The 26,913-nt window shown below is 37.0% G+C and overlaps 1 protein-coding gene across 2 annotated transcripts in view; it reads left to right on the top strand.

Annotated features, from left to right (window-relative positions):
* The window catches only part of ADK (adenosine kinase), a 265,882-nt gene that overhangs the window by 193,705 nt on the left and 45,264 nt on the right, over nt 1–26,913 (top strand). For both annotated transcript variants that reach the window (XM_058028956.1, XM_058028957.1), the window contains exon 8: nt 25,717–25,752. In XM_058028956.1, the coding sequence (XP_057884939.1) occupies nt 25,717–25,752 (36 nt within the window). The remainder of the gene's footprint in view (nt 1–25,716; nt 25,753–26,913) is intronic.

The raw sequence follows: 26,913 nt of genomic DNA, 5'->3' as shown, positions 1-26,913 counted from the left end.
CACTGAGAACAACCTTCAGTTCCACCTGCAAATTTCCTCTACTGCATTATTACCTGGGATCAGATTGATACCTGCAGGGTTAGGAATCTGCCCACAGCCCAGAAAAATCTTGAATGAGACATAATCGCTTTTGTAAGATAAATGAGCTTCATGGTGATTCTCTTCAAACTAGTGTGCATTCATAATGGCATAACTGAATTATTTGAATTTACACAGTGCAATTCCTGCTGTTTCTAGACCCAGCACATAGCTTTCCACAACCATGAGAGTTCTTTTACACTGGTGAGTTGTCTGACTTTGAGGAAACCATTAAGAAGTAGGAGTCAGGAGAAAATCAGATGGCAGATGTAATTTGGTGTAGGGAAGAAGGGAAATACAGTTTGACTGTCAATAAATAATGAAAGAGAGACCAACATTTCAGTCTGTTCTTCAGTATCAGATGGGGCTAAGGAGTGAGGAACGTGGCAAAGAATTGCTGGTCATGCCATAAATATCACTAAGTTGATGTTTCTGTTTGAAGTATTTTCAAGTAGGCATTTATAATTATTATTGAAAGGCAAATAATAGATGGTATTTCAAACAGGGTATCTTGAAGAGACTCATTTTAGTACAGCTGACTTGCATGTATGTTATGTAAAGAGCCCTTAAGAAACATTTTCTTCTTGTCTTACTGGACCTGGTCTATTTTGAGAGGTTATAGTCAGTCACTGGTTGTTGGCATGCTATCATCCTTAAGAGTTCAGCCTTTACCTTCTACATCTCTGTTCACTTGGAATTAAATTTTCAGAAACAGTAATCATCTTAAATGACATTAAGTTGGGTGTTAGTGTTTTGCATTTCAGTTTATATACTGATGTTTTCTTTTTTGTTGTGCTTTCAGTTCTCAGAAACTTGCCCCACAGGTGAGGGTAATTATCTTCAGTTCCTAGGCTGGGTGAGAGACTGAGGTTTGCACAGTTCCCTACAGGGAGTCTGTGCTTCACTTAAAAATCGTAGTCAGATATTCTGACCCAGTTTATTAAATACACATGGGAAAAAAATTTTTAAGGAGACATCTCATCTTTCCTTCTATTTTAACAGGTAGAGGTTTTTAAGGTCAGCTGCTGCTGGTGTTTGCTTTTCCAAACTGCAGTAAACAGATAGTATTTCTTTTTATAAATCTTACATTTAAGATTTCTGCAAAGCCTTATTAAAAATTGTAATTCTGAATGGAGGGAATTAGAAATTGTAATTCTGAATGGAGGAAAAATAAATACTATTTTTGTTTGATCTCTTTGTAGAATTTTGATGCCCTTTTCCTGTGATAGATGTTGTGTTTTCAATTATAGGACAGCTATGGTGTTGTAATATTGCTCCTTAATTCATAGAATTAACTTTCTCAGTAGTGGAATATCTAATAAATTGTGGCCATCTGAAAAATGAGAGGGTCTCTAGCACAAGGGAGGTTGATAATGTCAGTGGTGTGTTGTAAAGATGTGCTGTGGGAAGGATGCTGAAACAGCCCAAGGCTATTTCAGCTACAGACACTGAATCTGCTGCTTCTTCTCTCCTCTTTTTTTTCCCCTCCCATGTGAACTGCAGTGGCTCTCTAAGATAAAATGCTTTTAAATCATTTCCCAACCTTGCAGCCGTTTTTGATAAAAGCCCTGTTATCTGAAATGATATGAATCACTGTGGAGTTAACCATACCTTTTACAACAACATATTTTGTTGTGATTCATTCTGTCTCAATTAATCATCTTATTTATCTATATTGTCTCAGCTGCTGCACTGAAATTCATGAGTAATAAGCAAGTAATTATTTTAGTATAGTTTACCTAGTACATCATGAATGAAAGGAAAATTGAGAGCCAAGTATTTAAATTTATATTTAGTGCTGCTTTCAGCTAATGTCTAGCTATTTAAGCAATTTAGGCAGCCTATCTCAAAAAATGTCTTTCTTGTTTCCTGTTATGGGAAACAAGCAGGTATTTAGAAGCAAAGCTTATACTTTCCAACAGACTTCATTTCTTAAAACTAAAAATATTTTCTGGTAGTCTCTCAGAATGCTTAGGGATATTTATCCTTCCTTATGCTATGCAGTGTTGAGATACTTTTAAGACTGTGAATACTGGAGAACATGCAACACAAGACAGAATGTCCTTTGAGAGAGGAAAGCAGATTCCACGGTTTTTCAGCAGCTTGTGTTTTACTGACAATGATTGATAACCCTTTTCACTTTGTAGCACGTCCCAGAGCATCTCATAACACTTCATAAACATTAAAGCTCAGAATAAACCAATAAGGTGGGTGTGTAGTCTTGACTGTTTTACAGGTGGACAATTGAAAGGTTATTTGCCCAAGGTCATACAGCAAGAGCAGAGCCAGGAACAAGCAAAATTGAATTCTAACTTTTTTCTTCAGTTAAGTGTCCTGAAATGTGTTCAGCTGCTGAATACATCTTGGACAAAACTCACCTGTCTTGAGGAAAGAACCTGCACAATCTGGCTTTCAGTTTTCACTATAGTATTAACATATGTCTCTGAAAGTCTTTCAAAGGTAAACTACATATGCCTTTTAATACTCAGATCACTAAGGCAAAAATGTATAATATATAATATCTAATATATAATTTAAGAACTGCAAAAATAAGAGTATGAATAAAATTGAGTTACACAGTTGATATGAACAAGAAGAAGAGAAGCTGAAATGCTCACAAATGCTTCATTAAATCAGTGTAAATTCAGAACTTTTCAATTTTACAGAGATATTTGCAGATAACAATGCAGGTGAAAAATAGGTTACAATAAAGCTTTGTTTTCCAATCCAGCTAAGGTTAATTCGATGCCGCCTCATTGCAAGCCCTGTTTGGGGCAAATATAGCCAGTTTCTGATTCAGAAGATTAGGTTATGCTAAAGCCTCTTATGGCAATATGTGCTGGAGCTTCTCCCCCTGTTATAGATAGTCCTTGCAGTGGATTGTAAGGCTGCAGTGCCATGTTATCCCCATGGATAGCATCTAAGGGTGAGCTGCCCTTATCACATGATGTCATCCCCCTTTACTCAGATGAACAATTTTACATCCAGAGCAAGAGTGAGTTCTGTGGGCCAGACTGCTGTTAATCACTGAGCTGGTCCAGCTTTCTCAAACAACACAATCACTAGATCTGATTAGATGAGAGGGTAATGCATGGTGGTACAAAGGACTTTGAAAGAGAAAGCATGATAACCTCTCTGTTTCATCAGATATAAGCAGCCACTGCTGTTAGGGTCTCCCAGACAATACAGCAAAGAAACAATTATTGACTGACTTAAATGTTATTATGAATGGATAAGTTGTAAATCAGCTGTAAATGTTCTTGGCCAGAGGTTTTTATATAAATAGACAGTTTTTACCTAAAGAGTATGTATTGATGCTTCCTGTGCTTATAAATTTGAGTCTGAACTAAGGTTCTTGAAAGGGGAGAAATGGAAGGATAGTTGAGGAGACAGTAGTAGGTCCATGCTGATGTTCAGAATCTTGAAAACATGGTTTGGGGGTTTTGGAATAGAATTGGCAATATCATTATTATGTTAACCTATTTTTCTGTACTATTGCATAGCACTATTTTTTCAAAACTGCAGTTTCAGCCTTGTTCTTTGTGTCATGTTATCTTTCTCTGTCAACACCTTCCTTCCCTCTGTTTATATAGCTCATATAATATTTTTATTCCCTCAAGAGAGTTTCACATCTCATTATAAATCTATTAGCTAGTTTCATTTTTCTGGCTTGCTTCAACAAAGAGCAAAATTAGGCATTTGAACCCTCTCTTCTTTCCAATTAGCTATATAATCTTCTGTTACCAGGATTCCTTCTGTAGATTTTATAAGAATAAATTTAATCTGCTGATGTTTGCCTTAATACTATTGAAAAGTTGCTATGTATAAGTAAGTTAATGAAGACAGATTTTTCCTTCATGTGCTGACATAAACACTGAGGGTATTTAGAATGGACATATACTAAACTATTACTGATTAAAGTCTGTATTTTTTTTAAATTATAATTTTGAGTTTAGGCAGTGATGTTAAATTGAAAATTAATTGTGCATATATTATTAAGCACATGCAATGGGGCATAAATATATGTAAGGGTTGCAAAACTATTTTGCTAATTTAATTTTTTTCAGAGTTTTCCTAAAAGCAGGAAATAAGCTTGGAAAAGAAATAGAAAAAGTATATTGCAGCATACCTGATATATTTAAAAGATAGATAAAAGCATCCATAGTTTTCCCAAAGGCATTAATTGATCTCTAAAACCTTGCCTTATTTATAAACTTAGGCCACCCTGTTTATCACGCCTTTGGGTGATAATTTTGCAGCCACATCAAAGTGTGTCCTTAAGCTGTATTTTTAGGTTTGATGGTCGTATTCTGACTTGAAAAAACATTTGTTTAAGTACTGACCTATCAGGGAAGAAGTGTGGAGAAGTTGCTTTGCTGTATAAGTTTTTTGTTCTAAGCTAACAGAACTTATCCCTCCTAGTCATTGCATTTGGATCTTTTTTAGTTCTCCAGAGAAATGTTCCATTAAACCCGTACTTAAGTAGTACTACTGCTAATCCACATGTGATAAGTAACATTGTCAATATGTTGCTCTTTAAAGGACAGAATTGTAGCAGTTTCATGACTGGGACAGTACAACTTTTGAAATACAGAAGGCTGTCTGTTTGTTGGTTATGTTTCTAATGGTGTAGAGGGGAACCCCCTATTCTGAACTTGAAATTCTAGGAACAGTTATGTCCATTATCTTCAATTTATGTTCCCTGAAGGCTATAATTTCACAAGTGCAAAGTTTCTTTCTTCCCCCATGGCTAAGGAGAAGGACTTCCTCTCCACTCTTGCAAAGGAACCAGCCATCAGCATCTGCTTCTGGTCTCACCAAATGAGCTGGGCTGTGCTTTCAGCAGGAAAAACCCTTTAGTGTAGGAGAAACTCACCTGAAAGCAATGGCAAGGGGCTACACATTCCAGAGGAAGACCCTTAGGATTCCCAGCCAGCCTTTGTGGTACTTCTCAAGCTGTTTGGCTGTTGTCAAGGTATAGCCTTGCTAGCTGAATAAGCTGTTTGAAGATGTCCTAAGTATTTCTGGAGTTAGGAATTCTATTTTAAATTTTTCTGATGCTGGAAAGTCATGGATCTCAATTCAAGGGAAATTCACTATCTTTTCAGAACTTGGGAAATTCTGCCTCTTCATCTTGCTATTATTGTCCTGAGTCTAAGCCAGTCTGCAGGCACCAATCAACAGCATTTCTGTTCATTTCTCTTTGTCTGTGACTGCCCTTCTGTAGGATTCTGTTATTGAGAATCTGAGAGGCCAAGCTATGGACAGTATTTTTGATCCTATGTTCTCTTTAGGATCTCTTTTAATAAAGCATATTTCTGCTCCAGAATTCCTCTGAGAAACCAGGGCATGTTTAACTTGTGTCTCAGACTGTTGACCTCTCTAAGGTGTGCAACAGTCCTTTAAATAAAAAAAAACCAGAATTCTCATGAAAAATTAAGTGGTAGCCATAAAATGTGTTGTTGTCGTAGTCCTGATTGCTCTGCAAGGAGGACCTCGCTGCAACTGGGAAAATATCCGAATTTTCATGGGATCACAGGTATCCTTTACCATCAGTTTACCTGGTTTTTCTTAACCTCTTTTGAAATGTGGATGGGCAGTCAGATGGTCTTAACACACAATATTTGCTGTATGTGTTATTTTGGAGCAGCTATGATTAACATGTCTTTTTCCTCTTGTTGGAATTTCTACTAGAGCAGGAGAAATACATCTGTGAGTGGTCTTGGACACATACCAGTTTCAGATAAATGGATCAGTCAATTTAAATTCTGCATATATAGTTGCCAAACACTATGCATTTGATTTGAACATCAAAGTAAATGCCAGATTTGGATGGAGCTGCATCTTGGTATATGTGAATTACGATAATGAGTCAAACTACTGAATCTCACTGCTCAAAAAAGAACACTCATCATCTGGAACCAAATTCCTTTCTTCTAGAATCTAAAGTCATGAAAAGAGATGAAGAAGTACATAGCCTTATGCTGCCAGTTGTAGCCCATCTCTGAATAAGCATTACCTGAGAGGTAGGTGGGCAGGCTTAGGAGCATTCTAAAGTGTGGAATGGTGGGAGGTTGGACCCATTATTTAGACCCCTTGAAAACCCTATGTTTCAGGAGTCCATATTAGCTTTACTTGCAGATGAGTTTCTTGAATATTTCAAACAAGAACTCTGTGTCCCAGGATGAGTGGTGCTTGATTATATATTTCAGGTGGAACAAGCTAAAATCAAGATCAAAGTGTTAAGGATGTTAACATCATCTTCAGCCACATTCTTGGGATAATTTTTAAGTCTGCAAGGAAGTGACAACATTACCTATCCCAAAGTTATTTTTTCATTTATGGTAAAGATATCAAGTATTTTATGGGAGGGTCTTCATTGTAACAGACTTTATTAAGGCCGTAGGGATTCATTTTGTACCTCTTCCATTGGAGTTGATTTTTTTAGGAACTTAAATGTCAATTATCACTTTTTAACCATGCTTAACCTCTGCTACTCTTAAGAAGGTTTCTCTTTATTGTTACTTGAATTTGAAAAATGCATTGTGTAAAATATTGCAGCATAAATTAACAGAAGTTACCTACCTTGGAAGACATTTGCATAGATTTAGTGGGAAGAGAGCAGGTAATAGATTATTGAACAATGCTATTAGACCAGGAAAATGCTTAATTCAGGAGTAAGCTATACAGACATTCTTGTCTTGTGGATGCTGTTCAAGGTAACAACTTTTAGAATTGTGTTTCATGCAATGAAGCACAAAGAAAACCCCCTAATTTTTCTGTTTTACAATCTTGTACATTCGATGATAGCATAATGATTTTGAGAGTTGGGTGGATGCAGAGAATTGGGTAACTTATATAATATGTAGAAATGCTTCAAATTATTTCTTTAATTAGATTAGAAAAATATTTTCAGCACTACTGTTTTTTATTTGTTAGTGAGATCTTCTGCAATAAATCCTTGTTCAGGATCACAAGGAAGAAAAATTATTTGTCATGTAAATAAAAATTCACAGAAGGAGATTTGAAATATAATCAATTGATCCTGAAGACTATTTGAGATGTAACTAATTTTGTCTATGCTAATTTGCCTAAACCCTGTTACTAATTTAAATTGACATCGGAGCAAGTTGCAATGCTTAACTTTTCATAACATTTCCAAATATATATCTATACTGTGCAAAACAGAGTAAGAGGCATGCCTTGTCCTGAGAAACTTACATTTTAAACAGAGATAAAGAAAAGGAATAAAGAGAAGTAATGACCAGAGAGAGGTGAAATCTCTTAACACTGATGATACACTTGTTCAGTGCCATTACAAAATGTAGCTAAGGATTTTGCTCCATAATCTCATATATCAATTTTTAAAATAAATGCAGTGAATGGAAAAGAGAAGTAGTAATGATGATATGTGCTAAAGTTAGATATACAAGTCCTTTCATATGGGTTTTTTAGGAATTCTCTTATTTTCTTCCATGGTGTTTTTTGTTTTCTTTGTTTGCTTTCAGTCTTAAAAATCATGCAGAATTAAAGCAGTTCATGATCAGTTGAAATTTCAAATATTTAAGACAGCAGTTTTTAAGATTGACTGTTTTCCATTTACTGACTGTTACTTGGAACCAAAAGAATCTTGTATTTTTGTAAGCATAGTAAGCTACACTGTTTTTCTTTAAACTTTAGGGTATGAATTATATTCCTATAATGACAGCTGCAGGGTGGAATGTTTTAACACACTGGAGTGAGATATATCTTGGACACATTCTTGGTACCTTAAGTTCAACATGCTCCATATGGTGCCACTGAGCCAGTGATTTTGAAGAAAACAGTTAAAGACTGCTGAAACAGCGTAAAATACAAATTAGTCTTTGCTATATAAGTAAAAAAAATCACTGTCAATCTTTTCAGCTTCCTGCATGAATACTTCCAGCAACTTTCAGTAGTAGTCCCCATGTTTTAAAACAACTGTTGAATTCTAGCAGAGTCGAGTGAAAGCTTGTGGGCTAAGAATACATTAACTGAATTATGCCTAACTCTTATGCAGGGGAGCAAAGGGAAAGGAGATTGGGATTCCCTGCATTTCCACATTAGTTTTTAATGTGACAGCAGGGTTTGTGTGGTGCAAGATCTGTGAGAAGTAGCTGGCTCTTTCGTAATTTGGCCCTCTGTCAGCACAAGAGCACCATGAAGGAGCTGTGTTGGGAAGGTGTCTCAGTCCTACTGTTGAGAGTACTAATGATACAGTATCCTGTAGTAAAACTACAGAATAACTATTGTTGCTACTAAATATTTTAGTGTTTGGAGAAATAAATTAGCTGGGAATTACATTTTCAGAACATTGGATGTTTTTCGTTCATGTTTTCATTTGTAGTATCAAGACCAGAAGGAGTTAATGTATGAGTAACTTGCTTGTCTATCTTTTACCTTAGTTTAGTTGATTTTTTTTCAATATCACTCTAACCCTGGGTTTTCAGAATTTCTATTCAAGCTGTGCAAAATTCTTACAGCACACTTGAGTTCTTAGTACTGAAGTTATCAGTTCATACCCTGATTTTTACTGATATTGACTTGATGTAAATTTTCATCCTGGATTATTATTATTCTTGTCCTTATTATTATTGTTAATTACTAATAGTGTTGTTGTTGTTGTTATCATTATCATCATTATGGCTTTTTAAAAGCATCATACGTGAGCTCCAAAGAAAAGACCAAGGATTACACAACAATGCAAAAATTCTATTCTTCTCAAGTGGTACCAACCTTAAATTGTTTTGTATTGGTGTTGACTCATAAGAACAGATTTCCAAATGTAAGCATGAGACAAAGAGCCACAGTACACCAGCCTATTAACCTGTACTTGGATACCTTCTGGATCAGCAAAGCAGCACATTGAAGTGAGAGCACCAGTGGTGAATGAAGCCTGTGAGGGGGTGATTTGCAGTTATATTAGTGTGAAGTTGGACATTACAGCCTGAGTTGATCTAAGAATTTCCTGCTGGAGGAATATGGAGATCTTGCTCCCTGTTGTCCCTTTCCAGACTTGTAGTTTCTGTGTCAGGTTCCCTCTGTATGGTGTAGCTAAGGCAGCAGAGACAAGGGCGATATTTTTAAGAAAAGAGGATGTGGCCGCATGATTTTCTTGATTTGGGATTTAGTTAATTAGAGATAGTCCATCTAAAAGTAAGAAATCAAAAAACAGTCCTTGAGCTTCTTTCCCAAAGATAAATTGTTACAGTCTATAAAATCATGAGGCAAGGAATGATAACTACCATTTCAGTGATCCCATGTTAGAGCTGCCTGCACTGTTTTAGTCCTTCTAGATATAATTAGGTAAAGTCATCATGAATAGTTTGTGTACAAATTTCCATCTTCGAGCTGAATATAGCTCGAATGTCAAATTTCAAATGATAATTACTTATGATATTTGGTAAACCCTTTGGGATACAGCCAGTGAGTATCTGTGGTAAAGGACGTCATTGTCAAAGGATTCATAAATTAAGTTCTTGTACACTCAGAAAATATATTGAAAGCATGAATGCTTATGATACAGTATATGTCACAGCAAACATAGGTCAAATATCTGCTTTAAGTGAAAAACAGTATTAAATATTGGCATTAGAGAGATGACCAGAACATCAATGATGCATTAAAGTTGATACTTTCTCATCATACATAAAATGAGCACCTTTTCTCTTTTTTCTGCAGCAGCAGGATTCTCTAGTTTAAAAGGGTGTCTGTTGATGTTTGTCGAGTCACTGGACATATGTTGGTATATATTATGTAAAAGACTCATTCAGCTGTACTTCCCTCATCACTGATAGCTGGCTGGGCCTTCCTGTCTCCATGGCCATCCTAATCCATTTGATATGATGATATAATGCAGCTGTTCACAGAACACTGTTCTCTTTGTTTCTGAAGTGTAAAACTTCCAAGCCATACATGTAATGTAAGCCAAGGAGGTGATCCCAAGGGATCCACTTGACCTATTGGTGCCTGCCTTCATTCTGTGCCATGGGCAGACCAGCAGAGTTACAGTCCTGCTCTAAATTGGAAGACAACTGTGCTGCCTTTCTCTGAGTATCAGTTCATTGTCGCTATGTGTGAGAAGCTTGGGTTAAGCTCTGTGTTAAGCTTGTGCTTCGCTATTCCAAAACAAGTTGGTGTATGAAAGACATAACAATGGTGTTATATTGCTCTGCTGGGACAAAAGGGGGACCAAACCCTTTTTCTGCACATTAGTACTCTTTGCTGAAGGAGGCAGGGTCCAGCCTGTCTTTTACATTCCACATCCCAGCCATTGGTGTATAATTTGATGAGAGGAGGAAATAAAGAATAAGGGAAAGACTTGAGAACATCCAGTGGAGCTCTATGCCTGGAAATGACTCTATATTTCCCAGTGATGGAGAAATTGCCTTAGCATTTTATACCCACAACAGCTCAGTCTTGCCTGAGTGCAAACCTGAAAGTGGTTTTCTTTATTCAGGCCAGAAGCCTGTTCATACTTTGCTACTTACAGGCCAATAAATTACTTCTTCAGAAAGTTCCTATTTTGATAAATGGATATGCTTGTGTGTTTGCACTATATTATGTACGAGGAGCCTTGTCATCTTATTGAAATTATTGGACATTGAGAGATACCAAGTATTTATGGCTAGATTTAACGATTTTAAAGGAAGGAAATTATTGCAGCCCCAGGGCAACAGTAACTTATATAGTGACAACTTATACATGTTTTATGTACCTACTTACTTCAGTGTTTACTACAAAAGTATAGTTACCATAGCAATGACCATGTCACCAGACTTCTTTTCTAGTTCTGAAATGCAAAATACCCAAATGCCACCTGAACTGTGAATATTCTCTGCACAAGTAATGAAAGTAGAAGTTGAGAGTGTCACACACTTTTCTAAACAAACAGCAACACACGGATTTACAGAACGTTTTATGTTGCAAATGGATGTTGGGTTGTTAGCATCCCTAATACTGTAAATTCTTTGCCACTAAGCTGCAAGAAAAGCTTCACTGGCTCCTATCAGAAGAGACTCCACTAGTATATACTTAACCTGTAGTCTTCTGTGAAATGTTGGTACTTACCTGCAATGTTTCAAGAAAATAATGTGTACTATTCAGGAAGACACTTTATCTGATTTTAAGTGTTAGTTAAATAAAACTATCCTTTGGATATTTACAGGTTGTTAGTATTATATAAAATAGCATCACAGAAAGTGGTGTGATTTTTACCTGCTGCTTCTTTTATTTTAGAAATGGCAAATTTATGAAGAATTTAGGTGGCAACTTCTAAACCTTGGCATGTTGCTCACTACCCAATAGAATTGAGAAGCCAGGTACTAGATTTCCCAAATCAACATTAACCACTGGGCAGTAAAGCATTACCTCAGTATGACTTGTGCACTAGTAAAAGGTGAAAACTCTTGCCACACTTGCAGACCACTCCTTTTCATAGCTGGATTTTCCCATGTGTAGGCAGTGTGACTTAAGTATGGATACTTGAAGAAAAGCAGTTTGCAGGACTGCAGACTTAATCCACCATAGCAGTCATTCTCTTTTAATAAAGACTGGTCTACAAGGAAACAATAATCTGAACTGAGAGAGCACATCATTTTGAGCACAACAGCTTTAACTCAGATTTGTATTGTGTCTACTTGTGGACAAGCATATGCTGGAACAGAGGTGGGGTATTTTTCTTGTTTAACTGAGCAGAAGTGTGGCACTGAACAAACATGGCAACACTTGGAGCCAGCCTTTAGCAATGCCATGTGAAAATGTGAAAGTAAAATTGATCTACATTCATGTAATGGTTTATCTTTTCTTCCTTACATTGTGTAGTGTCAGAATTCTCACAAAGAAAGAATCTCACTTTGCTGGGTAGGGATATGGACATGGTCCTGTTAGGTATTACATTTATCTGTAGGAGTTTTAAAGAAGAGTAAGGAAATCACTTTAGCTAGGGAGTTTGATCCAACCTCCCTGAGTCCTGGCAGTGAACATGTGGACCAGGTGGTTCAGATTCCAGCTTTATATAGCAGTGCTGTTGTTTAGACTCTTTAATCTGATCAGAGGATCCCAAAGGAAAATTAAGTCTTAAGTTACAAAGAAGGAAGGAAGCTTTTTTACACAGCTTCAGTGTTGACTGAGAATTGTGTAAAAGGATTCAAAAAAGCCCCTTTCATGGTGTTGTAATTCTTAACCATTAAGAACTAATTTCAGCTACTTCAGTTTTTGTTTGGATTCTTTCAGTTCTCCTATGTTTCTTTCTCAGAAAAAAACCCTCAGTGTTTTTATATTTATCTAGGCAGCAAGTGGCATTTACAACTAATCCTTGAAGTGCATAGGTGTACTCTTCAACCAATGACACTTGAACTGACCCAGGACGGGCAACCTGCAAAACTAGATGATTCAGTTTGCTGGTGCTTCAAAAGTACCTTCAGCTGTGTGACTGTGCATGAATTACCAGCTCAGCCTGGTAGCTCAGGCAGTTCTGAGACATCTGTGATGCTCCAGTGCCTGCTACAAACATGCCCAGAGACTCACATTGTGCCTGATCCTTGCAGAGCCATCCAGCCTCTAATTTCCCAGCTAGCCTTTGGCAGTGACCTGTCCATGGGGAAGGAAAGATCTGGCAAATCAATGGGCTGTGACCACCCAGCTTTACACTGATGGGCAGGTGTGGGAGAAGCTCTGTCCAGAGAGCCCCTCATCCCTGCAGCTGATGGGCTGTGTGATGGATTAGGTCACTCTGTCTATGTCACCTCTTTTACCACATACTGCTTTCATAGTCAGAGGTGTGTTTGTTCCAGCTGTGATGTTAAAAAGTGTAACTCTGTTTACATCTACAGGGAAGGTCTGGCCAGAGCATTATTTATCATTACTGCCAAATACACTCAGTACAGACTGAAGCACATGCATCTTGTGTATGGTTGAAAGTGTAGCATACACTCATTGCTGTTGACACTGCAACAGGCTTAGGAATAAATCTGCTTTATTTTCTGGATGAAGGCTGTCTTTCTCCTGCTAAAATCTGACATCCAGTTCTTGTTCTGCAGCTAGTCAAGTATTGTTTTTCTTTGCTGTTCTCTTGCTGGTGCAGCCACGTGGTGTGGGGTGGATTCCATGTGTGTGATGCTCACACACATGCTGCTCTGCTGCCAGGAGCGGAGGACCTAATCTTTTGTGACATGAAAAGAAACTTGCTGGTACAGTACATTGCTAAATGCTACAGCCTGACTTTATGAAATGGGAACACCGCAGGGGAATCTGGCAAGGAAGATGTGTTTATGTAACTGAATTGAGTGTTGCAACTGCCATCACTTAGTTCCCTTGGCTGCAGTGAGCGAGTTGTGAGAGAAAAACAATCCAAACAGAGATCTTCAGATGCTAAGGGCAGCTCTAATTACATACAAATAATTAATAAAAATGAAGTGAAATATTGTCAGAAAATACAAATACCATTAATTTTCTTCCATGATCGTGTGTACCAAGATCATTGGTAGGGACAGAAACACTCAGGCTTTTGCACTTTTATTTGAAGTATATATATTGTTTGAGTGTCTTCAGCACATTCTGATATCCCAGAGAGATTCATGACACAAGAGTAATTGCACATAACATAAACAAGATCTGCATTAGTTGGCTCTTTTACTCAGAATCCTTTTCCAAGTCCAGATGTGTGATGTGTAAATGTTAGGAGAACAGTCCTTATGAAGTAGCTTTATCAAATGCAGCTAGTCTTCCAGCAAAATGGAGAAAATATAAATTAGCACTCAAGACCTTGGTCAAATCTGGTGCATAAAATTTTACGATTATATTTACGTTCCATATGTGCTTTGGACAAGTGCCATGTTTGTAAAGAACTGCTTCAATATTATTTTTTTAAAGTGACACTTTTAGCACAGTATCCTCTGCAAACTGTTCACTGCTTGCCATGTAAGCCATCCAGGCTCCAAATAAACTGTTCATTTTCATGGTCTAAACCTGAGATCAAAATGCCTTTTTAGAGCATGGTGATTTTCAAAACATGGCATGGTAGATATCATATGTGGCTTCTTTAAGCACTGTTCAGAAGAGCTGATTAACATGACTGAAAGAGGAGCATGCATGATATAAAAATCTGACAAGAGGCAAGGAATTAGGAAGTTCTAGTATACATGTTTGCTACTGCTGAATATCTGTTCTGACTTGTTTATAACATAATTATATTTTAGTAAATTATGTGAGCACTACATTCCTTGTAGCTCTTTAGAAAAGAAAATAAACCTCAAACCAAGGAGATTTTACAAATTTGTGCCACTTTTCAGAGGCCCCAGCCTATTTTTTCTTCATTTCCCTAAATCCATAAATAACTGTCTTTAAAAGAAAAAAAAAAAAACTCCAATGCAGCATCTGGTGTGCTGTTATTGCCACTACTTCTGTTCTGAGAGTATAGCACTACTGCTTTAGAATGTTCTCATTCACTTGTTATCTGGTATTTGGCCAAAAAAATTATTACCAATGTAAGAGAAAGAAGTAAATTTCTAGAGCCCAAATCAGAATGCAGTCTGAACAAAAGAACAGCACTGAGCTGACCCTATAGCTCTTTTCAATTTTTGCATAAAATGGAAGAGACACAGCATCTTGGAAAAAAATCACAGGAATCCTTTGTGTTGGAAAGTGTGAGTCAAACTAAATAGCTTGAAATAACTTCTGTTATATTTAAACACAAATGTAATGCTAGAGGCAGAGGAAAAAATAGATTATTTATACTTCGAAACACTCAGAGGTGTGAGAAATCTGCAGTGAAGGGCTTGAGCAAGTACATAGCTAAAAATAACCTGTCCAAAACTGAATTACTACTACTATTACAATGACTACTAATTTCAGCTTCAGAATAATTTGTAGTCTTCCACTTGTCATATATAAAATAAGAAAGGTATCAGGTGCAATTGTAGGTTCATTTGCTTACATCTACTAAGCATATAGAACTGGTTAACAAATATATAAATGTATGCTCAAATTTAATGTCAATCTGTTATCTCAGTAATTAAAGAATAATTGGGAGACAAATCCGAAAATAAATGTAGTGTGTTGAAGTAATAGAATTAGAGGTGAAATGGTTGCTGTTCTGAAATGTAGCTGAGGCATAAAAAAAATTTCCTTGAGTCTGGAAGTATGTGGAGAATGCACATATGGTGGAATCAGAAATGGTAATTTTTTGTATCATTCTGTACCAAGTTTATAAAACTTTATTGATTGAAAACTATTATAGATTTTTATGATCCTTTAGAATATACAGTTGGTGCTACTAGAATGGTGTCCTTGCTTAGCAGAGATTTAGAGAAGTGTTCTTGTAAAAATAGCACAGTTGAAACTCAGAATTTTCTTTTATTCAGATGTTGACCAAATCTTTCATTTCTCTGTGTGGACTGAGTCCAAATTTTATTTTTCATCTTGGCTTTAAAAGTTGTCTATGTGAGTTTATGAACATAGCAAATTGTACAACAACTTCAGTCAGTATGCTGAAAGAAAAATGTATTTATAATTTAAAATTTTATAACTAGTGAATATATCAAATGATATCTTGAAGGGGGAACAGATAATAAGTCATTGCAACTATATTAACAAGGTAAAATAACTTCATAGTAACAAAAATATCTATCAGTACTGCTTAATATGAATGGTGCTATAGCCAATGTATCTCAAATCATAGCTGTAGGTCTTCATAACCTTCCAGTGTTCAGAAAAGGTGAGGGTGCCAATAAATTGTTATATTTTACTGGATGGGATTCCATTGCAGACACCTTGTTTTTCCCTAGCTGGAGGTCTAGTGAATATAATTGCTTATGAAAACCACTAATTTAACAAGGAAGGGCTTGGAAAATGAGTGCATGTGGAAAACTGAAACATAGGAAGTTTTAGATAGGGAGATCACATTTGTTTTGTCATGATCTATATATGCATTTGTAAAAGTCATGTAAGTGTATGTATATGTTTGTGTGTACATAAAGTTGGTTTAACAGGGAAGGCAAATGCCCAGCAGGCAAAACCACTGTGAATTCAGCATATCAATATTACTGCTGCATACCCAGTGCATCTTGGGGCAAATGGTCACACTGAAACAAAGGGATCTGCATACAGTTATCCATGGAGTAATGCATTGCTAAACTATGCACTTTTGACAAGTAAGTTGTTTTCATAATGATGTTGTTATGTATTAGGTGAAAGATTACTGATTTCAGTGCAGGAATATAATTTTCCATAATTACAATATCTGTTTTTTTCCTATAGGAATTAATGCATACTTATACACCATTTTATTATTTTATTATTTTTACCTCTTGCTTTTTGTAATTTTCTTTGTTTTCCTTTTTTTTAAGCGTGGTGTCTTAAAAGTAAAGTGGAATGATCAGTATTTTTGTAGTTTCATTTGTCATAGGAATTCTGAACCCTGCTTCATCAAGAAAAATCACAGTATAATATCAAATATCAAAGACCTTGACAGAGAGAAGAAAAGGCCTGATGGGAATCTCATGAAGTTCAGCAAATGGAAATGGAAGGTCCTCTTACCTAGGGAGCAAAGTTAGTCCCAGGACAGGCTGGGAACCACTTGGGTACAAAGCAGCTTTGCAGAAGAGGACCTCAGAATACTGGAGTGGTGCCACCAAAGGGCCACAAAGATGGGTGAGGATTGGAGCATCTGTTGTATGAGGAGGGGAGAGTGAGGGCCTGAAGAAGAGGAGGTCAGGGAGATGTTAGCAAGGCATACTAACAAGAGGTAGTAAATAAAAGGGAGGCAGACTCTTTACAGCAGTGAGAGAGGGCATGACAAGGGACAACAGGCACCCATTCAGCTACTGGAGATTTCATTTAAGCATAAGAAAAAAGCTGTGCTGTGATGGTGGTCGAGTGTTGAAACAGATTTTCCAGAAAGGCTGCAGAGACTCCATCCTTGGAAATGTTCAAAACTGGGGGGTCCTGGGCAGCCTGCTTTAGCTGACCCTGCTTGAGGAGTGGGGTTGGACTCTGGAGATGATGTGCAGAGGCCCCTCCCAAACTCAGCCACTGCATGTCTTTTTAATACCATTTTAAAATATTTTGGAATCATATTCCTTTAATTTCATTATTTGATTATTCTTTTGATCTCTGATCTGTTCGAGCCTGTCTCAAGTTCAGAATGGCTTCTAATAGAAAAATAAACTTTACCAAACTCCCTCATCCATAAATACTTAATGGTCAAAAGCAGTTAAATTCTAACTTCTATGGATTTTTTAAAAATTGATCCAAGAAATTAGCAACTTGTCCAAAATGATAAATAGTGCCTTAGTCACATCTGGAATTAGAACTTGTGTTCTTCACTCAGGACCACAGTGATCTAACTGTGGTCAGATTGAAATGTTGTTTTTCTGTGCAATGGCCATGTTCTGAGAAAGCACTGCTGGTACAGACTGAGAACTAGATTTTTCCTTCCATAAAGTAGCTACGGTTAGCTAAAACTGAAAATTTCAGAAAACAAAATTCATCTTGAGTATTCATATCTTGAATACAGATAAATGCATCATTGAATTTGCATTAAACAGCACAAGAAACTCCAGTAAGAATCCTAAAGTCACCTGGGTTTGAAATTCATTGAAAGGGTAAAATATGTGATTTGAAGATCAATTTAAAAGATTTGTTATTGCTGAAGATTGCAGTGAGCAACTTTATTTTTTTGCCAGAGTTAACCAGCAAAGCAGGCCCAGCGCATGAAGAGTGTGACACAATTGCTTTTTACAGAGTTCCCAATGCCACAGCCTCAGTTACAATTCTAAATGGCTGTGCATGACATCACACTAAACAAAGTATATAAAACAACTCAATTTCACTGCTAAAAATACATTAACCTTTTACCAGGACTAGAGAGAATCCTGCTAGATCCTAGCACTTTTAGCAGAGTGTCTGATTATTCTCTTCATCTGAAATTGCTAGATGAGAATGTCTAGTCTGATTTCAGGCTAGTTTAAGTGGTTACAATCACAGAAGGGCTCATTGAAAATGATGCAAGCTTTTATTTCTGTTTGTCACCCTCCAGCCAGAAAGGTAGCCCTGGGAGCATTCAATGAGCAGCGTTAAAGACTTCAAAAGACCCCACACATCTTCTATTTTTATGTACAAATAGAACTCTTATCTTCTAGCTATTAATATTTTTGTTTTCATTTTTATTATGTTCTCCTGATTTAATGATATTTAAGGAAGGGGTGTCTTTTTTCCTTCTTTCTCACTTCTGATGATGATGCATTTATTTTTCAGGTAGAAACAGACATTTGTATAGAGAAATGTTGTAAACAAGTATTGTTCACTAATTTGGTGCTTGTAATGTGTGAGGAGAGAGACACATACAGAGTCATAAGAAGTTCAGATCTTTAGGTAAGGATGTAAGATAGAGATGTAATACCATTTTATCCATCATAAAATTTCAAAATGGCTCAGAGGCACGTCCCTGCTGCAGCCGTTGCAGACCCTGTAATGGCATTAAGCTCTGACTCAGGGTGATTCTTTCCACAGAAGATTCTGGCAGGAACTATAGTTCTGGTAGTAACCTGAATAGGAGGATAAATAGCTTGAATATTAATGAATTGTACGTGATACAAACACTCCAGGGTGAGCCCAAGCAGGACAGGAAATATGTTTCTTTCTCAATTCTTTTCACACTAGGCTTTTTCAGACAAAAACCTCTGGTATTGTGCCAGAACCCCCTCTGAACACTACAACTTTAACCCCATATGGTATTTATACTTATTCTGATTATTCTCTCGAACTGATTCTTATTATTTTATATTTTCAGCTGCTGGGTGAAGGCAGTGTACATATGTTTGCCAGTGTCTTTTAGTATTTCTGGAGCAAGCTGAAATGTTTTTTTAGGATATGATATGAATTCTCACTATCTATCCTTCGTGGAAAAAAAATAAAATTGGGGTCTAGTACTGCTCATATGTAAAAGAAAGTGGGGTAAAAAAACCCTCAGTGTTCCTTTGTGATAATCTGCCCATCCAATTGATGCCAGCTGTGTTTTTTCCAGTAATATCTAGGGAGGGGTAGATATTTGCTGGTTCTCAGTGTTGATTCTCAAGCTGTGTGCGGGGTCTGTCCGTTCTCTGACCACTTTCACTGACCTTCTCTGAAACATGAACAGATTTACACTACTGACTGAATCAGGGATGAGGCCTCTGTGTTGTCAAACAAAAATAATACTGAAGCATTACAACCGTGTAGCACATCCCCACGTGTATCACAAACTTTCCCAGCTGTGGCAGAATTTCACCACGTGTCTCAGAAAATATCCTGTGTGGTTCTTTTGTCTTTCGTTCTCAAACTCTTTTTATTGACCCATATTAAAGCAGCTATCTCCGAGGAAAAGGAAAAAAGAAAAAGCATGAAATTGCATTTACCTTTGAGCCCTTAATGCCTTTATAAGTGGCCATTTTTTAATAAAGGCATATGAGCTTGTATTGCCTTTACACAATGAAATGTATTAATAGTTGACCTTAAATGTCTGTCTAAATCCATCTACAATGACATAACAGGCTGGATAGGACTATCTCCAGTGTTTGGAGTAACCACTGATAGCTCTTTAGCACTGATTGAGGATGAACACATGTATCTTACCACTAACTACAATAAATGTACTGTTGGCACTAAAGGTTAGTGATCCAGCTGGAACTGTGTCCTGTAGACTTTTCATCCATTCATTTTAAGTAGCAGAATAATAGCAGCTGCTTGTTGAAATCATGTTTTCAACTGATCAGCAGTCTTTAGTGGAATCCACCTCTAATTCCTTGGGGAGGTCATGATTATCATTACCACAGCTTTGACATCACCCCTATTTGCATCGCAGGAAAGTACTTGTAGTTCTTCTGTGCTGTTAATTCACCATGTTAAGAACTGTGGATTTGCTGTGATTGCTCTCTCTCTCTGTGTATGTATATGAATCTATTACTTTCCTAGAATTGGGACAGGGAATAAAATCAGATTTACCTTAGTCTGGCTTTGTGAACCATATACAGGAAAAAGTGGTATAAAGACAGGTCATAGTGCTGCATGTTCATGGGCTGCATTAAATAAATACCTGATAATTTGATAGAACATCCCATCAACTCTGCTGTGAAGTTTGTGAATGTATTTATGACATCTTTGTTATAATTCAAAGGCAGCAATTGAAAATCCATTGTCCTCTCTGTGCTTCAAGTCCCATTTCCAGGGTCATATTTAGTATAAACTGGTCTGGAGCTGGAAGAGTAGAAAACATGGCATGGCACAGATCACAAGGTCTCTTTCTTAAAAACTGGTTGATCTCCTGCACTGTGACAATTGTTTTAGGAAGGAAATACCAAAAGAAGGGCACATGTTAATTCATTCTTCATTACTTATCTTCCAAGAAAATAAGAAGGGAGATTTTAACAAAAGAGAGCATCATTTTTTTGGTTTATACTCAGATTTACGGGGCACAACAGATGCCACTGAAATCAGAGATTCTCAGTACCTATGATGTATATAAAAAAAGGTATAGCTCTAAAAACACAGAATTGTATAAGAAACCTCTTTGTTAGGGAATGGGGAAAATGGTAGAAGGGATAGACAGATAGAAGGACAGATGTGCCTACTTAAGGGAAGGTAAACTACAAGTCTTAGTAATTACATTGCAATAAAGACTCGTGTCTATAGTGCAGAGAGACAAATAATACATGTTTGTTTGTTTGTTTTGGTTGGTTTTGGTTTTTTGTTTTACAAGTCTGCTGTCCTTTAGGAAATCTTGTATAAAAATGTCTGTTTCAGAAATAATGAGTTCAGCATCTACGTCTAAGAAAGGAGATTATCAATCTAAGCCAATCTTGATCATTTAAGTCTGTCTTCTACAGAATGAAGTTGTGGATATCAGTGGGCATCATTTCTCCAGAAATCTTCCCTGTATCTTCATTTGTTTATTTCAAGTGCCACACATTGCTTTTAGATAGCAGGGTTTTAATGTTAGAGTTGTGAAAGTAACTTTGTTGTCACAAACAGTACAATGTGTAGGAAAGCCAGAGAGGATACAAAGAACACAGCTTTACACCAGAATTGGAGATGAACTCAGGAGTGGAATGAATGGTATTAAATGATTATACTGAAAAAAAGGGAATTACCTGAGTGAGAAAATCATAGCATTCAGTATGTTCAAGGAAACAATGTAAATAGAAGAAAACTAATAGTCCATACTCCTGAATGTAAAAAAGGAAGAAAATGTTTATGAGTAATTTTTAAAATATTTTAGTCCTCTAGAAAGGCTTATAAGGTAGAGTGTTGGAAGTGCTATTCAAATTAAAATCAAACATGGTTGTTACCCATAGGAATTGTCCCATCAAACACAGACACAAAGTATATGGTCCTCATGGTCATTTATTATTTCTCATAGAGTGAGTTGGCTTTTTTATTTCTTTTTGTTGTCATGCACTCTGCTCTGGGCTGCAGGGAGCTTCCTCTGCAGTTCCACACGCTCTGTGTGAGTGCAGGCTTGAGGCTGCATTGATTCACGGGCTGGGCTGAGCCCTCTGCGTCACAGACTGTGCACAGAATGAGGATGGTATTCCTGGAAATGTGAATAGGGTACATTTTGGGCAAGTCAGGAAGTTCACAGTTAATGAAGTAGGAACTCCCTCAAAACCTGTCAGTAATCTCCCAATTAAAAACAGTAAATCCAGGGGGTAGTACTGTAATATGTGAGTTGAGGTTATTCTGTGAGATGTTTACCTACCAAGAAGGATGGCAGGGGAGGGATTATCTTCAGCGTCCCCTGCATTTGCTGTTTTGTGCAATTATGGGAAATGCATTCAGTGTGCAAGGGTATCATTGCTGTCCTGCTGTTTTATCATTTCTTTATGAGATAATGTTGATTTCGGCAATGAAATGCAAATTTAGTTTTCAGTGCTCCTTTTTTTTCCATACAAAGGTTAAAATGCATATTGTACATAATAATGTTGCTGGTGTTTTTGAAACAGCCTTTGTCAGCTAATTTTGGCAATATGTGGTTTCAAATGCTGTTCAGTGCAATTGTGTGAGTTTTATGTTGGCCTACATAAATTAATTTTAACCCACTATGCATATTGTTACCATTTTGGCTGTAATTTGATCAAGTAATCATCAAACTTTGGTACCAACAAAAAAAAATTTGGATGTGTCAAGAATATTCAATATATGGTGAGCCTTCTGTGTCTCATGGCAAACTGAACATGCAATTATTAAAGTTGAGCCATGTTAACTCTATAATCATAAAAGTATTCTAACACAGGGGGCTAGCATAGGATTATATGTTACTCCTAGGATTGCAGAGGCTGATGGATTCTGTGTTTGGAGGGTATGTTTCTGTTTACTTATAAACAAATAGTTTGTACTGGCTGTGATAAAAGGACTCAGGATTTTAACAAGTCCTGTTAAAATTAGCCTGTGTGTAGATTGTAAACAGTTCCTTTTACTGAGTGCTGGGGCTCAGACAGCAATAAAATACATGCAAGAATGGAAACAGTTTTCAGCTGGGACTCCGACAGCAGTAAAATACATGCAAGAATGGAAATAGTTTTCAGCTAGCAAGCAAATTCTAACATAACAGCAAGGCCAGCACTAACGGAAGTTGTCTTTTTTATTGTTATCTCCCTAATTAATCTCGCTTTCCTGTGTAAACTGCTCACTATTGTGTAAAGAGAGGGTGTGTGTTAACTTTGGTGACATTGTGTTACTCCCATTAAGTGGCATTGCACACAGGTTTCGTCAGCTTGAGTGTACTTAGGATTTTTTTTTCCCCCCAAACAGCATGAGCCAAATGACATTTCACAACTAAAAGCAAATCTCATTTCTACTTTAGATGGTGCAACAATAAATTTGCTGTCACAGTTAGTAAAAACGCTATATAGAAAAAGGAGTGTGAATTTTTAATATATTTAGTATGAAACAGTGATAAGGTGGGGAGAGGGTTTTATGAAATGTTCTGTAGGCAGTAACAGAAACAGCTCTGAAAATGCTGAGTTGGAATAATGAATGAATAATGTGTAAAGTTTATCAAAACTGAAAGAAGTCCTGATGTGAAATGAAGCCTCCTAAGAAAATTCTGTTCTGTCGCTGTTTTGCTCTGCTGTTGTCGCATGTCACGCATGAATGAAAATGCTGCATTCTCTGGGGAGCGGTAAAGCTTCTGTGTGGGTTGTTTATTTCCTTAATCCCTCCTTCTTCGTGATTTTCAGTGTCAGATATAAAATGGAAAGCCTGTAAATATAGTGATTATCATACTGATTATCACCTGCACCAGGGAACGCCCCGGCTGGCCGCTGTAACCCAAGCAGTCTCCACATGTTACATCCACTTAGACTTTAACCTGACTACTTTATTAGAGACGTGAAGCTCAGTATGAGGTGCCCTAGGGCTGCACAGATGGGTTCTGCTTGTTTCCTGTTCTCACTGTTATTGTGAATAGATACTAAAAGGTTCTCGTTGCTTTTATCTGGTTAATTTACTTTGAACTGTCCCTGGCAATCAGAGCCTGCCTCACATTTCTCAGCGTTTCACAAGCACTAAACTCTACAGTCCAAATGTGTGTTTTGAGCTTCATTATTTATTTTATTTTTTTTTTTACTGGAAAGGCCTTAATTCTTAACGAGATCTTGTTCTGAGAAAGGCTGGTTTGTAGGGGACTGTAGGCACAATCTTTATTGAAATAAGCTGCTCAGGAGTCATTCTGAGGTTCAGTTGATAGGAGAGAAGAAAATTAAGATTGCTGTTGTTCTTTGGCATGCTCAGGCACTCTTAGATTAGAGGTCAACTGCAGGAAAATCTCTGATTTTATGCTGGCTGCCATTATTCATGTAGCTGGGCAGCAGACCAGGCTAAAAGATGACGCTCTTGCAGGAGAATCTGAAGATGAGATACTTTTTAACAAATGTGCAATCATTTATCCTTTCTTGTGGAAGGGCCAGGTCTTCCAAAACACATGTGCTATGCATGGGTACAGAAAATTAAGATGAATTCTCTCAAAGTCTCCCACACAAGAAAGCACCACTTCACTGAAGCAGTTTTTATTTCATGTACCGGTGTCCAATTTCCTGGCCAGACAATAGTTTAACACAGATGTTAATGTCCTGCTGTATTGGGATTTTAAAGAAATCCCTTAGGACAGATCAGTGTAACTTCCGATTTCAATTGCATGACCAAAAACCTGAGGTTAAAGAAATTATTTGGGTAGAAGACATAATTTTTAGTCAATTTTCTTATTCTCTTCCCCTTATCGCTCCCTTATTTCTCCTATTTTATTTTTTCTTCTGTGTCACAGTCCCATTTGAGGCTTTCTTGATTGTGTTGCAGTTCATTGTAAGTGCATCACTATGGAGTGGAAGCTTGCAAGGCTCCTTTTTTCATATGAGCATAGGCTTTGTTAATCACATGCTGGTTTAGGAAAACACTGCATGATATCTTTGAACCCTACACTCCTTCTTGACAGCCAGGCTAGCAAATGTCATTGACTGTGTGATGTACAAGAAGGGATTCAATTGTAAGTAAATTGTCAAAGTGGCTAACCTTGCCCGCACCCAATTGTCAGGACCATGATTCAGTTTTTCTGTCAACATCAGCTAAGGGTAACCCGGTCAGCCTTATGTTTCTGCAGTGAAGCAGCCTGAGGAGTTGTGCTTTTCAGCTTATCACATTTTATTAACCTCAACTTACTGTTGTTATAATCAATTGTACCCACTTCAAATTCTTCTATTGCCCCCAAATTGACAGATCATGTAGGTCCACAACTGTGTGTTTTCTGAAGCACTAAAACCTCTCATAGGCACACTGGATTGGTTTGGTACAGTATCCATTTCTCTTTACTTAGATCAACTCACCATTTTGGCTCTAGATTATCCCTCTGTTAATATTACTTGGCAAAGATAATCTGGAAGAATGCAAGTTAAAACATAAATACTTCAAGGGTATTCTGCAGTATTTCCAATGTTAAGATGGAAAGTGAGTAAGGGGAAAACATTGCTATTGTCTTCCATTCCCTTGCTTTTATTTCAAAACAGATTTTTAGTTGCATCTATTAATATAAATAAGACATGAGGACATACTGATAACCATGATGTTTCCTCTGTTCTTTCAGGAAAAGAACATAGTTAAATTGCTTAAAGCAGTGATTAAGACATCAGAATATTTTTAAATGCTCATCTGATTCTACCACAAGGGTTTGAACACATTTAGTGATCCTGATTTTTTAATGCACTGTAGATGACAAATGATTTTTTTAATGGCTTGATAACATGTATCCCATGAAGTGTCATTCATAAATGGAGATAGTACAATTTCAATTAAAAATATATGTGAGGGATTTTTCCTAGTTCAAGTCCTATCTGCAGAAGTAACTTTCCTTACTTGGAAAAAATCATATTGTACCTTCTTTATTTGAACTTGTGAAATGTGTTGACATTGTACTGTTGTCGGGCTTGAGGGAAGAGGGAGAAGCTTTTGGTGCGGCTATCAGAATTGCACAACTGTATATGGCTATATTGAGATAATCGTGTAAAAGGAAAACTGGCTGAATGAGTTTCAAAATGTGTTATTTCTTCATTATCTAGCACTTTATAATTAACTGTTCTTTTTTTATTATTTCAGGAAGCTGCCACTTTTGCTAGAGAGCAAGGCTTTGAGGTGAGTTAACCCACAATTGCACACTAAACAGATCCTAAAGGTTTTTTTCTTGCTGATAATGAAGTTCTTTTGGACAATGATTGATGTGCTATTATACTCTCCAAGCCTCGCAGCGGTTGCCATGGAAACTTGGCAGTCGTCATGGTTTCTTTGTTCTGCCAGCTCAGTGTTATGACGCACTCTGCTAGGTCTGCACCCAACATCGCCTACAGATGTTATTTATTGAATTTTGAAAAGCCTCTTGGGAAGCCGAGAGGTTGGGCACGGTTTCAAGCTGCCTCTGCAGATATGGGACCTGTCAGTTTGTTCAGTTAAAAAGCTACCTCATTAGCTGCATTACACTCCAGAAGGATTCACTGCTAAAGCAGTGGTGAAGCAACACTAAATAGTGAAATATAACACCGCTTAAATAACTTAAACCCTGCCATATGCGGATTATCATTATGCAAATGAATTTTAGAGAGGTTGTATATAAAATTGTTAGGTACTGATTAATGTAAACTGTGCTTTTTACAAACAGCTGCTTTTTAGAAAAGGTAGTGTGGAAATTGTTTCAAAACATATTTGAGTCGGTGTTTTCCATCTGAGCTCTAAAAATGTCTGATCCTCTACTTTCTTGAAGTAAATACTGTTGATTTTACAGTGATTTTCAGAGCTTTTGATTTCATCTTCTCAAGATATTTATCTGACTACTACCTCCCATTGGCTACATTCAGATATCTTAATCTGGAGAACCATCAGCTATTGGTCTCTAACCAATTGAAACAGGCAGTTTTTAAATACTGTAATTAATGTGACAAGGCTTGTGCTAATTTTGCAGATAGTAAGTGATCTTACTGAAATCTAAATTGCAGAACCGAACACACGTAAATCCTTTTACATGTTGCTTTTTCACTGGAATAAGACCCACCTTAATTGATTTGTTTGCAGTGTAAAAAAATAGAAAGGAGTTTGACTGCTCAACACCCATTTTGCATAAATAATAGAAGCCGCGCAATTCAAACCACATCGCTTCCCAAGTGTGCCATTTCTGGGTGTGATTGGTTGCATGGAAAAAAAGAGGGAAAGACTGACAGCTTTTGTTCTACAATTTAGATTTCTTTAGAACCATACACCAGCAGGTACATCAATGCCATCACTGTTTTAGCTATTAAAACTGTG

This window comes from Melospiza georgiana, chromosome 8 (genome assembly GCF_028018845.1).
Source record: "Melospiza georgiana isolate bMelGeo1 chromosome 8, bMelGeo1.pri, whole genome shotgun sequence".
Lineage (NCBI taxonomy): Eukaryota > Metazoa > Chordata > Aves > Passeriformes > Passerellidae > Melospiza > Melospiza georgiana.
Note: the sequence above shows the minus strand (reverse complement) of the source record. Positions and strands in the feature narration are given on the sequence as shown.